General features: G+C 40.6%; 1 protein-coding gene across 3 annotated transcripts in view; it reads right to left on the reverse strand.

Annotated features, from left to right (window-relative positions):
- The window catches only part of wdfy3 (WD repeat and FYVE domain containing 3), a 100,301-nt gene that overhangs the window by 39,097 nt on the left and 46,209 nt on the right, over positions 1 to 14,995 (reverse strand). For all 3 annotated transcript variants that reach the window (XM_073465928.1, XM_073465929.1, XM_073465927.1), the window contains exons 14-18: positions 11,301 to 11,490; positions 10,528 to 10,742; positions 8,130 to 8,242; positions 6,252 to 6,489; positions 1,393 to 1,493 (exon numbers count right to left, since the gene is read on the reverse strand). In XM_073465928.1, coding sequence (XP_073322029.1) covers positions 1,393 to 1,493; positions 6,252 to 6,489; positions 8,130 to 8,242; positions 10,528 to 10,742; positions 11,301 to 11,490 — 857 coding nt within the window. The remainder of the gene's footprint in view (positions 1 to 1,392; positions 1,494 to 6,251; positions 6,490 to 8,129; positions 8,243 to 10,527; positions 10,743 to 11,300; positions 11,491 to 14,995) is intronic.

A 14,995-nucleotide genomic window follows, 5' to 3' on the forward strand; every position in this document is an offset into this window, starting at 1 on the left:
GAAATCCTGAGAGCTTAATACTGAAGAGAGAAAGTGAGAATCAAGATGATCAAACAGAATGCAGGTGAGCTGGGGAAAAACAGGGGGAGTGAGAAAGAAAGTGGTGCACAAACACTACAGATGTGACAAACATAAACAAAATGATGTATGTGGAGTGTGTGTGTGTGTGTGTGTGGTGTGTGTGTGTGTGTGTGTGTGTGTGGTGTGTGTGTGTGTGTGTGTGTGTGTGTGTGTGTGTGTGTGTGTGTGTGTGTGGTTAAAAAAATTGAAAAATGGGGCAACATTTGCATGTAAGTGTTCAAAGTGGGATATAATGTTTTGATGAATGTCTTTCAGTGAGTTAAGATTATGTGGGACGTGCAGCAGGAAGAGATACGAGGATTTAAACCATCAGAATCTATTTTTACTCTTTCGTTGCTTCAGTTAAAAAAAAATGTTTTCCACCCTAATAATTTCTGAAACAAAGATGGAACATACTAATACCACGGGAACAGGAAAAAAAAATGTTTTGCCAACTAACAGCTTGTTGTCTGCCAGAGTGGCTGGTTAAGTGACAAAAATGTACCAGAAATTGGCTGTTGGTTGGTGGTTAAATCCCACCCAGATATCAAAAAGACTTTGCCAGGGTTATGCAATGTTCTGACTTTTGAATAAAATGAAAAGCAAAATAAAATGTGCCAACAATCTAACAAATTGTACTTCAACACCCTGTCACTGCTAAACCTCAACCCAAATTCATTATGACATTTTGATTTTGAATACATCTTCAGTCAGGACCAACTACGTAAAAAAAAAAAATGATCATACTAACATTTTTATGTAAGAAAACTTTTTTAATAAACACATCTACAGAGCTTGTAGAGTGGTGCAGAATAAAAGTATTTCCTTTCCTTGAAAACATTATTATGATTGTGAATCAATCATTTTAAAATGTTTGCTAGGTTCAGTTCTGTTTGAGAATTGTGATGTTTGGTTCCTGCTTCTGCCAAAATTTGTGAGCAGATAGTATAACGTTGTTGGTATCACGTTGTATCTGTGTTTTGTCATCATCAACAGTCTTGGTAGTTGCCAGTTTGTGGAAATAAAAGTAAGAAGGGCTGAGTTCTACAGTAAGCGGCCAGTCAACTGTACTGCCCTAACATTAGCTAGCTAGCATCCGCTTGGAGTAGATCGCTAACGTTTGCCAGCTATCATCAGCAAACCTTCAAGTGGTTGCCAGTTAGTTTGTGCACCAGCTAATGTTAGCTAGGAAATGTTAGCTAGTGCACAAACTGGCAACCACTTGAAGGGGCAGATGATTTGCGTATTGAATAAGGCTATATTTGTAACCATTCTACTACATTATACAACTGCAACACAACCTTCTCCAATGAAAAACACTGCTGTTTTTACCTGTACCCATGCCGCTCAGCACTGCTCCGTCGCTGACACCTGAGGTGTTGGTGTTGTTGGTGGGAGCGTTGTGGGGCGCCAGGCTGGGCAGAAAGAGGCACCTGGGCAGGACAACAGAAGACAGATTAATGACTGCTATCTGGGGAAACAGCTGTAACAGATACAAAACATGTTGTCAGCTTACATGGGTTGTTATTGTACAACAGATTTACTGCAGGTTTTGCTGAATTACTGCTGCAGTCTGGCTCCATCCCTGAGATACACTATTAGAAAAAACTCACCTTAAGCTACAAAGAACAGTCTGGTAATTCAAGCGCTGGAGACACAGGCGGTTGTATTATAATATGGAAATTTTGACTGCCTAATACTCTATGATTAATTATGTATGCGAGCAGGATAAAGGTGGGATGAAAGCATACATTCGGGCTGGTTTTTCAAAAGGAATCTGCTTGTACTCAGCCAGTTGCATCTCCTTGCACTTTAGCTTTGGTTCATGCTGATTCTGATGATAATTTGACCATTAACTGCAAAAAATAGGATGATGACCGCATAGAGATCTCAAATATAGAGAGCTTCTAAGATGATGGACCTTTATTCTGTGTAAAATTTCATTTAAGGCTAATGTCTGGAGGCACTATCATTCAGTTTTTCAAGGACCTCTACAGCAGACAATCATTCCACAAAAGAAAAGACATTTCATTTGTGAAATTGGTGCTGACTCACTGCCCCTCGGTGAGCATGCTGTTTTCCCCTCTCTAATCATCCTGAACCAGCACTGAAGAAACTGGCGCTCTGGGGATTTGGGGTTTGTTTTTTGTTTTATTCTTTTACAATTTTGAGCGACCAACAGCCCTCAAAATGTATGAAGGGACTGTGGCAAATTCAACCAGAAACCTGGAAGGCCTGCAAGGAACCACACTGGAGGACAGCGTTGGTTAGAGCCATTGACAGGAGATAGCCTGAATGGCATTAACAAGATATCTACAAAACAATACAGGATGATCCATTTAGCTACTGTATCTGTATTTATGAATTCCTCCTTATGATAATATAGGAAATTACCTTTGCAAAGTTTTGCACTAACAATGTCTATCTCAAACAACCTAATTCCTTCTAGTTTCCTGCATCTAAAAACAGAGCAAGGCTTGGGTCATTTTTCTTATGTAACACTCTCCAGGAAAGAAAGCACAACTGCAGAAATAATTCAGGACAAATCAGAGGAAATGCGCAGATTGCTGAAAGAGCTCCTCCTGTGACCTAACATCACATTAGACACAGACAACAGGCAACTCATGTTTCTGTCAAAAACTCAGACAAAGGTGTCCAAACCAGAACAACAAAGGACTTCCAACTACTGCTGAAATGATAAGCTAATTAATTAAAAGATAATAATAATACATTTAAAAAAACAATAAGAAGGCCAAAACCAACAGTATGTTAGTTTGTCTCAATACTTTAAGACATCCCTAATGTACCTGTGGCTTTTATCTGGCAACCCTGACAGGCAGTTTATCAGGCGAGCTTCTGACAGGAGGGTTGCCTGTTCAGTCCCCCAGACTGGCATGATCAGAGTGTGGTTGAACTGGGCAGCTTCCAGGTGTGAATGTGTAATTGTCATAATGTGATTTTAATAATGACTCCGTAATTTCCTGGGCAGTGGCGCATTTATTATTTTCAGCAGTAAGAAACATATAGTGCTCTAGTTAGTATTGCCAACAGCAGGATGGTGGGATTGAATCAAAGGGTGTAAATCATCAATGTGTTTTAAATAGTTTTTGGACAAGATGGAGCTCTATGGTAGGAGGAGACAACAGAGGAATTAGATACAGTAGCCTGTAAACACTGACAATAATTATTGGTATGTTGACAATTGATCATTGTTTTTGTCTTTTAATGTAATTTGTGAATGATAAGAAAAGTAAAGAATACTGTCAGCACTGTTCCCAATCATTCCCTGCTTTCAGCTTCTCAAACCTGAGAACATGCTGCTTTAATCTGTCTTATATCATTATAAAAAGAATATCTTTTTTTATCTTAATATCTTTATTTTTTCAGTTTTGCACTGGTGGATTTGGACAAAACACACAATTTGAAAATACCCCTCTGGGCTTTGGAGAACTGACAGAGGCATCTTTTACATTCTATGTAATTAATAATAGATTATATGCATACTAGACTACAATGACTGATAGTCAAAATACCTGTTAACTCTTTTAACTGCAGCCCTAATAAAATCATATTACTATGAGATCTTTTGATTAGCTCTTTATGAATGATGCATTTGGAAAGAGACATTGATTGAGCCACAAAAATATCTGATTTTAAAAAAAAATCCTTTTTAATTAATGTTGCTTTCTCTTTTTTGTTTCTCCAGCTGGACAGGAAGGTCAGAGGTCAGGGTTAGCTATGAGACAGCGCCCCTGAAGCTGGCAGCGATTCAATGACTCATTCAAGGACACTTCTCAAGGGCAGACACTATGGTCTTCTGTTAAACAGACAGTCTGTCTAACTAACAAGGACACCACCCTGCTGCTTCACAATGAATACATGTACGCTGTCTTTTTCCCCCATTAGTCATCAAGTTGATTAGGTTAAACAACAACAACAAAAAAAACAAGACTTGAGAAATCGCAACAGCTTGATGAATGCTAATTTCTCTTTTTTTCCAGTCCGAATGAAACGCACCCCCTCCACCCACACTCATAGCATCTTCCTCGTCCCTTGTGAGATGGCTGGCTGGGGGAGTGTGCAGTGGTGTGTCTGAGAGTGTGTAAGCATGTTGTGTGTGATAGAGAGTGGATATGTGCGCGTGTGTGCGCGAACAGCAGCAGGGGCATCAATATTTCATGGTGACAGATGGGAGCGGAAGGAGGGGTAGTCTTTGTGGGTGTGTATGTGTGTGTGTGGGTCTGTGTGTGTGTCCTGTGTTTATGCTGAGCAGAAAGTGGGCCATTGCCTAGCTGCCCGTGTGCTGCTGCCTTGCTGTGTTTTCAGGAGAAACTCCATGTTCTATTCTGAGGCGGCTGCTCACGAAGAGTCACGAGGTTTCTTATGGGTAAAAAAATGAAAACAGAAAAGCTGATAAATTATGGACTAGGAAATATGATCACTGGATGGGCGAATGGCTTAAAATAAGTAGCAAGTTAAAGGGAACCCTAATCCAAAGATGCTTCATAAAGTAGCACTGATGAAGTGGTTCTGTCCAGTTTCTCAGTAGATAAACCTCTGTGTGGTTTGACAAAACAATCTTAAAAGGTGCAATATGTGGCCATCTGACAAATCTATTCTCAAAACAAACAAGGGGCAGCATATCACCGGAGTAACCGCTAACTGCTGCTAACAGCTGCTGCCATTAGCTAGTTAGCTCATTTAGCCACGCAGCTGGTGGTCCAGACTGTGAGCCTGGGGCACCGTGGGAGTGTTGGTATCTCTTCAACATAATACATATACGTCAGCTGGTGTGCTATCAGCCAGTATTTTTTGCTTCGACATTTACAGCCTACATTTGGCTATGTATGTTTTCTATGCAAACTAACACACAAGTGGTGTTGGACTAAGGTGAAGCCTAGTGCTACATTGAGATATGTCACTGTTCCTTTTCCCAGCTCAAGAATATCAGCAGTCTTATCAAGTTATTTGGAAAATCCCGGCCACTGTAGCTCAGCCTGTCTGAAAAATAAATCGACAGTATCTAACAAATCCTCTCAAATGATACTATGCAACATGCGTGGTGTGTGTTGCCCTTGAAAGTGTATAAATTAAGAGCAAAGCACAGAAGATTTAGGGACACTGGAAAGAACCAGATAAAACATGTTGTTTAGAGAATTTAAAGTGGTGAATTTCCAAATGCATAATTCCTCCTTTGTTGCCTTATAACAGGATAATCATGAATAAACATATAATCCCAATAACAGTGAAGCTATGTGTTGATTCAGTGTTGGCCAGGTGATCACAGGAAATGACCTTTGGCATTTTGCCACTGATCTGACAGAAAACATTTACACTGACCTTAAAACTGTTTCCTTATGAATATTAATGAAGAATGTAACATATCATAATCTTAAATCTCTCTTAGCAGTTGTTTACTGTGTGTCAGCGTAACATGTGTGCATGTGTCATGTATGTGTTGTTGAAAATGTGTGAGCTAATTGCCAAGGTCACATCCCACACGCCATTATTTCAACGGACCCCAACATTCACAGGGCTGCTTAAAAACAACACTAAACTCCAGGCATAGCACACCCTGTCAGCAGCAGCACCCAAAAATGCAGTTAAGGGTGCCGTATGACATAGAAGGCGGAAAATAAGCCTATTTGTATGCGCGGCTCCGCAACTGGAAGCGAGTGACAGTCTCCTGCTGAGACAGTTGCAGGTGCGACTGAAAGGTAAAAAACACACAACCTGTTTAATTGCAGGGGAAAATAACATGTGGCACCCTGAGGTGTGTCACTGGTGAGGAGAACTGAACAACAAAGAGAAATATTTAGAGAGAAGTAGTTTACAGAAGAGTAGCAGCATCTGTTGCTGCAACCTTATTTTTATAAGCATGTAATGAAGACCGATCCATTCCTGGAGCTACAAAGGAGACAATGATCACAACAAGGGGACTTGAGGGGCAGTTTGACCCCTCTTGCATCCATTTATCAACACCCTTTTAGGTTTGTATTGTTGATAACTATTCTTTAAGTTCCTCAAATAAATAATTTCTATTTAAATAAGAGGTCAAATGACTAGATGTAATAAATGGCAAAATGAAAAATGTTGTAGAGTGATAAACGAAGAATTAGCACTCTGTGCAGCCAGGAAAACCAGATATGCGAGCACTCAAACTCAAACTCTTAATGTTTATGCTGAATTACCCGAAGCCTTCCAGCGAGCTGTCAAACTCCACAAATGCAGGCGTGACGGCAGACCCGTGCAGGCGTATGTCGTGGGGGGTTGTCATGGACACCAGGCACTTGACTCGGGTGAGGGGTACAGTGCTGCCCTCTGCGGAGCGCACAAGGCTGCGGCTGATGCGATACTGCCCGTTGTCCTCCGCAGGCGTGGCGAAGACGCTGTCAGGACCGAAGCCCTCCATGGACATGGTCATACTGTCTGTGAAGTCAGGAAGGACAGGTTACATTCAGGGGATGCAACCGCAGCAATGATGATGACAATCCAACATCCAGGGCAGGAGAGTGACTGCTAGTTTTAACTTGTGTGTAAAGCAATGTTATGTCAAATTGTTCTGTGATTCAAAAATAGAGACACAAATCAACTTTATACTTCATCGCCTTCATGCTTTCTTGTGCTCTTTCTCTGTTACTGCCAGCCTACTTTAGTCTTGTGTAGCTTGTTTTATCTATCATCATTCTTTACCTGCTTTCCTGCTTGTCATACACCTCCCTGTGCTCAGATAGTCAAATTGCATAATATATCTCCTGTAAAACTAATAGCTAGATCTGGCCAAGCCAACTTCCCTGATACTGATTATAGTCAAACTCTCAGAGAGTGGGCAGCATGAAATCAAGCTCAGGTGTTAATTGTCAGGAAGACAAGAAAAAACTCCTGGTGTAAGGTACAATATCTTACCTTCTACCAAGAACATGGATTACTTCTCTTATTTGTTAAGAGTAAGCGCATCTTACAAAGATAAACACCCAGCAATGGCAGCTAATAAACCGTGCTGGATTATCCTCTCACAGACAGAGAAAGATAGCACTGTGTGTTGAAACAGTGGCTGCTTGTAAAGAGCAGTAATTAGTAGGGACTTAATATCCATTCTCAGCTGGGAGGAGACACAATAAGCAATTAGGACATGCTGAGGAGCCAACACAATTACAAACATTAACAGCTGTTAATAGAAAACAAACCATTTGCAATAGATTCACAGTGGTAGGCAGATCTTTGTTTAAAACAGGCAGTTTACATATTAACTGGATATTATCAGGCCAAGAAGACTGCTAACCTGCCTTAGCTTGCAGGTCGAGTCTACTTGCAGTGTGTATTTTTTATGTAAAATGTTTGTATGTATTTATCTAACAGTGATACGTTCTGGTTAGTCTACCTACCAACTATGAACTCTGCAGAGGAAATAAGCTTCACTGTGCATACTGTAAGGATTGTACACACTAAAGTCGGGCTGTCCACCGACTCTGCAATCAGCGGAACTTTTCTGAAATCTATATGATCGCCTTTTTTCCACCACGGAGCTCGTGCACGTAATATCCGCCAGCAATTAAATGGCGACGGAAAGCTCATCCTCTGCAATCACGGCCTATTCACTAGAGGAATCATCCCAATATGCTTGCAGTCAGTGTGAGCAAAGAAAAGGAGCAGAATTGCTCGAAGATTGATGGCCTTTTTGTCAAGCTTTTAGTAGAGAACCAAAGTTTCTCCCAGGAGGAAGCTGGAATCACTGTGGCAGATGGGGGTGGCTCCCAAATGACGTTATCATTTCATAAGCGCACTGGAGGATGGCTGTGGCTGCTTTGCTTTTCTTTTATTTGTAATTACTTTTGGAACTGATAAAAATAATAAAGAGACAACAAAATTCCTATTTAGTTGCTGAATAATATTTAAGGTCATAATGGGTCAACTGTACAGCGCTGCAGCCAGAGGCCATGAACCTCCATCAATCTTCTGTTTTAAACAGATCTCATAAACAACACCAGGAAAACAGCATTTCTTCTGAGACCTGAGGCACAGTGACTATCATGTGGTCAAAGCAAGGATGAGAGTTGTTATTGTCTTACTTCTCATCTCGGCGTCATAGCTGAGAGAGCTCGGTTTGTGAACCCGGTACTGCTTCAGTAGCTTCTTGTCCCAGGCACCGCAGTTCAGAGGGTTTCCAAGACGCAAGAACTCCCTGGAGGGGAAGACGACCAAAGCGTTAGGAATAAAAACATACCAACAAAGAAAAAAAATAAAAAATAAAAACACAACATTACAGTTTTACTGTTCTTAGGATTATTACTTTTGAACTTTGTTGTTTGTTGCTTTTGAGTAAAATTCACTGTATTTTAGTGGTTTGATCAACACTCATTTACTGCATTTCTGAATTGTTGCTACTGTTTGGTGCTACAGAAAGTCAAATCAAGTCAACATCCATCTGTATCAAAATCCTTTCATTACATTAAGGTGTGCAGTGGCTCAGGAAGCAAGGTATGGCCTCAACACTACCAGGTATAGTTGCTGTTTTCCCAGAGGGACCACCGATCGTGAACACGTCCTATATGTCCTCATGAAACTGTAAAGAACTCTGGATAAAAGCCTCCACTTAAATGTATACAGTATGTTAAGTCAGCTGTTACTTTGCAGGTTGACTCCTACTCCTCAACAGCTTTGGTTAACAGCATGTTGTAGTCTGTTTAAAAGTCAATGACAAGGTTGAGTGGCATGTAAGTGACTTGAATGCAAAGAGACCCAGAGGGGGTTTGTGTGAGTTGTCAGAGCCCCGAGTGAAAGAAACAGGCGGCTGAAACCAGACAGCCTCAGAACAACGCCAAAGAAACAGAAAGACTCTGGTGTTCAGCTAGGGCTGATTCGAGCAGAGTTGAGACAAAATGAGAAAAAATAAGGAGGAGCAGAATTATGAAGGGAGAGTGACAGCACAAGAGTGAGGCAGGGAGACAGACAGAGAGGGAAGTCAGGAGAGGAGGCTGGGAAACAGATTGACAGCTACAGTTAGCTTTACCTCCAGCACAATTACGGGGGGAAAGAATATCAGCCAGGGAGAGGCCACATTAACATATAAAAAGAACCATCCATGTGCATGTCAAATAACCCCCCCCCGCCATTCCTCAACCCCAACCTCCCATCTCACTAAACTAGCCAAGCGGGAAATGAGAATCGCTCTGTTTTTGTCGGCAAACATAGCCCTGCTTCACACAGTGAAACCTGTCAAAGCAGATTACCCTTCCCAAAAGTCATTTTCAGCCACTGGAGGAAAAACCGCACCTCTACATTTAGCTCATTAGGCAACACTTAGAGTTAGCACATTAACATACTACATACAGCAACATACTGGCAGGGAATCTTTGTTGCATTTCCTATCTCCGTCCCCTGATTTCCTCTCATTGCTGTGCTGTTGGCTAACAAATCAAGGCATAAAATCTCACATAAAATAATAATATTTTTAAAAAAAACATGATAGCATGCCTCTGGGCTGACATTAAAAATTACAACATTAAACATTCGCATTTTAATATGCTTAATGTTGCAAGGTAAATGTAAGCGTGTTAACCTCAAATTCCTTCTACATGCATGTGGTAGCAGTAGCCTACTAGCATGCTAACAGTAAAGTTCAGCTCAAAGTACAACAGAGGCGGATTGGAGGAATTTTGTGAGATTTCTTGTAAATAAATGAAGTTATCTATGCATTCATTCTTACAAAAACTCATTGTATGTATACACAACACTGTCTTGAAATTATTGGCCTTTAGCGCGACCAGTAGTCAAAAACTTAACAGGATGTGACAAGCTAGAGTCTTGCATGGACCTCTTTAGCGCTCTGTCAGCACTGGGTTCACCTTTTATCTTTCTGGTATAGGGAAAAAAAACACTCACTTGTCTGTATTCCTTTAACCAATCACAATTGTCTTGGCCCAAGCTAAACCCGGGATGTCGCATCAGTGCTCCTTCAAGCAAAAATAGTGTATGGGCGAACTTGTTTTGCACAGGGGGAGGTGAGCACAGGCATTAAAATGGCTAAATCTCCGCAAAAGAAAAGGTAACACAGCAGCTAGCTTGTTTATCTTTGTACTGTCGAATAGGTTACTGTTCGAGTAACTTTCCAATTTCAGCATGTAGATTGCTAGATTAGAGATTGTTCTCGACGTTTCATGTAGCTGCAGGGATTTTGAAAATGGTAACATGCAGATAGCAAAAGGGAGAGGCTGATTACAGGCTTGTACCAACAGTCTACATCTAGACCTAGCCAATGAGGAGACAGATAGACTGGTATTTAATGAAATGCTGGAAAATGAAGTCTCACAAAAGGTTATGGTAAAGGGACAATTTGAGGGGATGTTTATGTTTAGCTCAGAGATAATGAAGTCACACTGGAGTTGAAATGGTCCTTTTTAGTAATGTTAACTTTAGGAAGGTAGAAGCCACAATGAGATGGGTATAAAATAAATAAATTGCCAGTACCTGAGTGCCATTGGCTGCAGGGCCTGCGAAGCCAGCCTCTCAAACATCCTCTGCAGCGGTGGGTGCAGCGGATGGTCTTCGTCACCCAGGGCCTGACTGCAGCGCTGCAACAGCCGCTGGTGGAGGCAAGCTTCACACAGCACCTGCTGGTTCCTCTCACTGTTCACCAGGAGCTGGAGGATGTTGGCCACTGCCAGCTGTAGGTCGAGGGCATGCTGGAGAAAGAGGAAGTTACCTTAATTCATCAGGCATTAAATGTACTGGATTAGCAAATAAAAGCAGCATTATCATGTGATTATTATTCTCTTAATGTACTATATGATTTTTTTAATTTTAAAGTAGACATATTATGTTCATTTTCAGGTTTATACTTTATTTTGGGTTACTACTAGAATAGGTTTACATGATTTAATGCTCAAAAAACACATCAGTTTCCTATTTCTGTCCAGTGCTGCAGTCCCGCACTTCAGGAGCAGTGTTTTCTGTGGGAGAGAGGAGCTTCTGTAGGCGTGGACTCTTTAACTTTCAAGATCTTTTACATGCATAAAAACCTATATAAAGCACTGACGGGAAGGAAAAAATGAAAAAGCATAATAGGTCTCCTTTAAGATATATGAGTGCTCAGGACAAGCTGTCTGGTTGACTCTGACATGTAGACCCATTGTGTCCAACTGACGTAAAAAACAAAAAAAAACAAAAGGAACTTTCCTGCCCTGCATGTAACCTGTAACAGGAAGTGCATGTCAGCACATTTCCTTCTTGTGTTTCCTCACCTCTGGCTGGCTGTCGGAGGAGACGGAGGGCAGCAGGTCCAGCATGGCCAGGACGGCTCCCGGGTGGATGACCACCATGTCGGACAAGGATGAGGAGGAAGTGGGATGGGAGGGGTTGGCTAGGTGGATCTTCAGGTCTGTCAGGACTTTGACCGGGGCGGGAGGGCCTGATGTACCGTAGTAGCCATGTCTGGAAGCATAGGGAGGGAAAAAGTCACATTTAGTTAAGACCAGTTGAGTCAACACGGACACATCTACCACTATAAAACATGAACAACTTCTAGCTGCAGAACTTAGGTTTGGTGGTATTTTTTTTAGGTTTTGATTTTGTTTTGTGACACAAGACGAGGCAAGAATCCAATAATTTTTGTGTTTGGCATTTTGTTTTGCAAGAGAGGCCCCTGCTGATCCCTGTTAACAAGGGATATTAGCCCCTGCCACTAGCTATGTGAAGAGAAATTTGGGTTCTAGGATATAAGTGCTTACTCTATGAGCTTCCAAAGTAATTTGGAGGCACTAAATGACTGTAAAATATGTAACTGGCTCACAAAAGTAAGGGAAGTGGCTGCTAAATATTCAGATTTACAGTCACAAGTTCTACCAGCAAAGAACCTTTCATAGCTTAATCAAAATTCTTATAATGAGGACAGAAATGAAAACATCACAGAATAAATACAAGCATTGTATTTAACACTCCAACTTTAATTAACATGACTCAGCTATCCTCACATTTCAGAGATCAGGGTGTCAGTCGGCTATGGTTTTACCCAAAGCACAGAGCCCTTCCTCATGTGCAAATAGCAGAGAGCAGGATATCTGCTGGGGCCTGCAGTCAGGCAATTAGACAAAATAGGCGCGTTGCTGCGATGCAAATTACAGAGTGGCAAATCCCCCCTCAGGAGAGATGCCGAGCTGGAAAGGGCTGGAGTCAGCATTAAGTGTTGGAGGGGTTGGATGTGGAGCAGGAAACTTAACTGGGTTGTTCTAGTTCACAGCGGCTGGCAGCCACTTTAATTGTTTTTAGAGTACAACTGAACTTCTGAGGTATTATCTCCTGCGTTCTAAGACAAGGGAGGATAAAGTTTCCGGCCACAGACACAGCTGACCTGTATCTGGCAGATGGCAACATAAACATTAACTGTTGCTATCAGGAAGTGGTACATGTGCCAAATCGTGTCAATCAAACTCCTACATTTTTTATCTTTTATCATCAAAAATATCAGATGTTAAATTCCATCATTATTATTATTATTATTATTCAGACTTTTTGCATAAAAATACAAAGAGAACAAATCATACATAACATAAAAAAGGTTTCCTGTCCCCATATCATAGACAAGGACAATAAACAAGTGCGTCAAAACAAAACAAAAAATAAAGCAACAAATCTGATGACTGACTATACAAATCACAGAGAAACCAAACTACTGTATGTTTGAACTAAAATGAAAGTCAGGGAAACCAAACGGTTGCACACGGGAAAGCAAAGAAAAACAAAGAAACCAAACTGCTGATTAAAGATGTCATTGCAAAGGAAACCTTACAATTACACATCCAAATGTTTTTCCAAGAACTTTACAGTTATTTTGTTTTCTGGGGTGTTCACAAAACTATGTTACGACTCACAACCTGTTTTATTTTATCTATGCACTCAAAACTATTGTTTTATATGTGGACCCGCATTATACATGAAAAATGCACCTTGTCCTTTCATGTGTTATGTAGAAATAACAGACTTGGCTCATATGATGGAATTTGTATCACAAACTGCTGTTGTTTTCTTCGAGGCAAAGCTCAGTTCACAAGATGTTTTGGAGCTGCTAAGTATCATTTGGATGAAGATTAAATCACGGGACATGTTTTCATTTGAATTAAACCAAACAAATCCAAAGCAATTAGCATCTCGCCGTGCTCACATTTTACATGTTCTGAAATAGTTTTGAGAACAGAAAACAGTTTTAACAATCCACGTGAAATCACATCACAATCACAGACTCTTCTAGCGTTGTTGAATGATGGTAGTAAGGCTGAAATACTGTAAAAACAAAAAGAAAAGCTTTTAGTGAAGTTCACAAACAAGGATGAGGGCCTCATCGTCTCTAATTGTCAAATTAGTCAACCTCATGAATATTCAGCCTTGGAGCTGATCCAGGCAGACAGAAGGGGCTGACTGAGAGGAGACCCCCAGTTTCACCTTGACAGTTATTACAGCTAACTAAGGCAGAGTACACTTAAAACATCCAAACCTTTTTTTCTTTGTATAAATTAAACTCAAAGAGCAGCAGAGTCTGGGTTTGTGTGTATGTGGGGGGGCTTCAGTTGAAGAGAAAAGAGAAGAAAAGGAGGGGGAGGAGCAGGAGAGTGAGGAGGAATGTGATGAGAAGGAAAATGCCTACTTTAGACCAACAGTAATTTGAGTCTGTACTCTTCTCACTGCCTGAGAGTGGCTATGGAAAAATGTTTCGATTACAGTGATGAGACTGACATTTTCTCTGTGTTGACAAGAAAAACATATCTCACAAAGTGATTCATTTAATTCTATTTCAGTTGGTTTGTCACACAGTCCTGATTTTTGAGTGATTTTCCGCTAGCTCCAGCAGACCACGTCACATTTTTTCCAGAAGGAGTGTAACATGGGGAGTCATATTCATCGTTCTATCCATTATCCAAGGTTTTGATCTCAGATTTAAGACTTTAAACTAAGATGAAGGAATTAAAGAATCAAGAACACATCTAAGATGATTCCAAAAACGTATGAGGCAGATTGTGTTATAGCTGATAACACAATCATTTACAGCAATTTTGATGATTGATTTATTTCCTATCATTTTCTATCACTCACAGGCAACAACTGAGGATTTTCATTATCTACGTTAAGCCTAATCAATTAATTATTTGCCTATAAAGCTCTAGAATGAAAGAATAAAATCGCAATCACAATTTCACAAATTTAGACAAGGAAAAGCATCAAATCCTCATATTTGAGAATTAAGAACCATCAAATATTTGGCATGTTGGCTGGAAAAATGCAAAATAATTAATCAATTATCGAAACAGCTCGTGATAAAGCATTTTTTATGGATCAACTAATTGATTAATTGATAATTGCTTGAACGTCTACGTCAGTCAAACTTGAATCTTTTAGGAGATGTCAGTTTGGGCTCTGAAAAAGAGTGATGGGCTTAAATCTTTGTCTTTTTTATGATAATTCATTTAATTGTTTTAATAATCAGATTAAAAAAACATCAAATTTAAGGTTTTATTAGTTGATGAATAAATGAAAACATTTTCCCCAAATCTGACTTCCTTCTTCTAATTTCCTGTTTTACGCATGGTGGCCTGTTTCATCTCAGTTACTCAGCTGATGGTAAGCACCTGGCCACATCTGCATGATTTGCTAACTGATTCATGTAGCAGAATGGTTCATGATCAATTTACCACTACTGGGCACTCTTTGGCATCGCTTAGACAGCCAGCAAAACACTGATTCTAAGGCCAGACTGTTCGCACTGTTATTTGCAAATGATCAGATTAGATCTGTGTATCCAAACATCACCAACCCAACTGCACTGATGCTGTGGTAACGACGTAGGTGTTAATGACTACGTTCACTGGTGACGCAGTTTTCCAATGCGGCAGCATGAACTTCCAGCTTTGCCTGAACAGAAGCTGAGTGGGGGGAGTCTGTGGACATT

Source organism: Pagrus major, chromosome 5 (assembly GCF_040436345.1).
Source record: "Pagrus major chromosome 5, Pma_NU_1.0".
In the NCBI taxonomy this organism is placed as follows: Eukaryota; Metazoa; Chordata; class Actinopteri; order Spariformes; family Sparidae; genus Pagrus; species Pagrus major.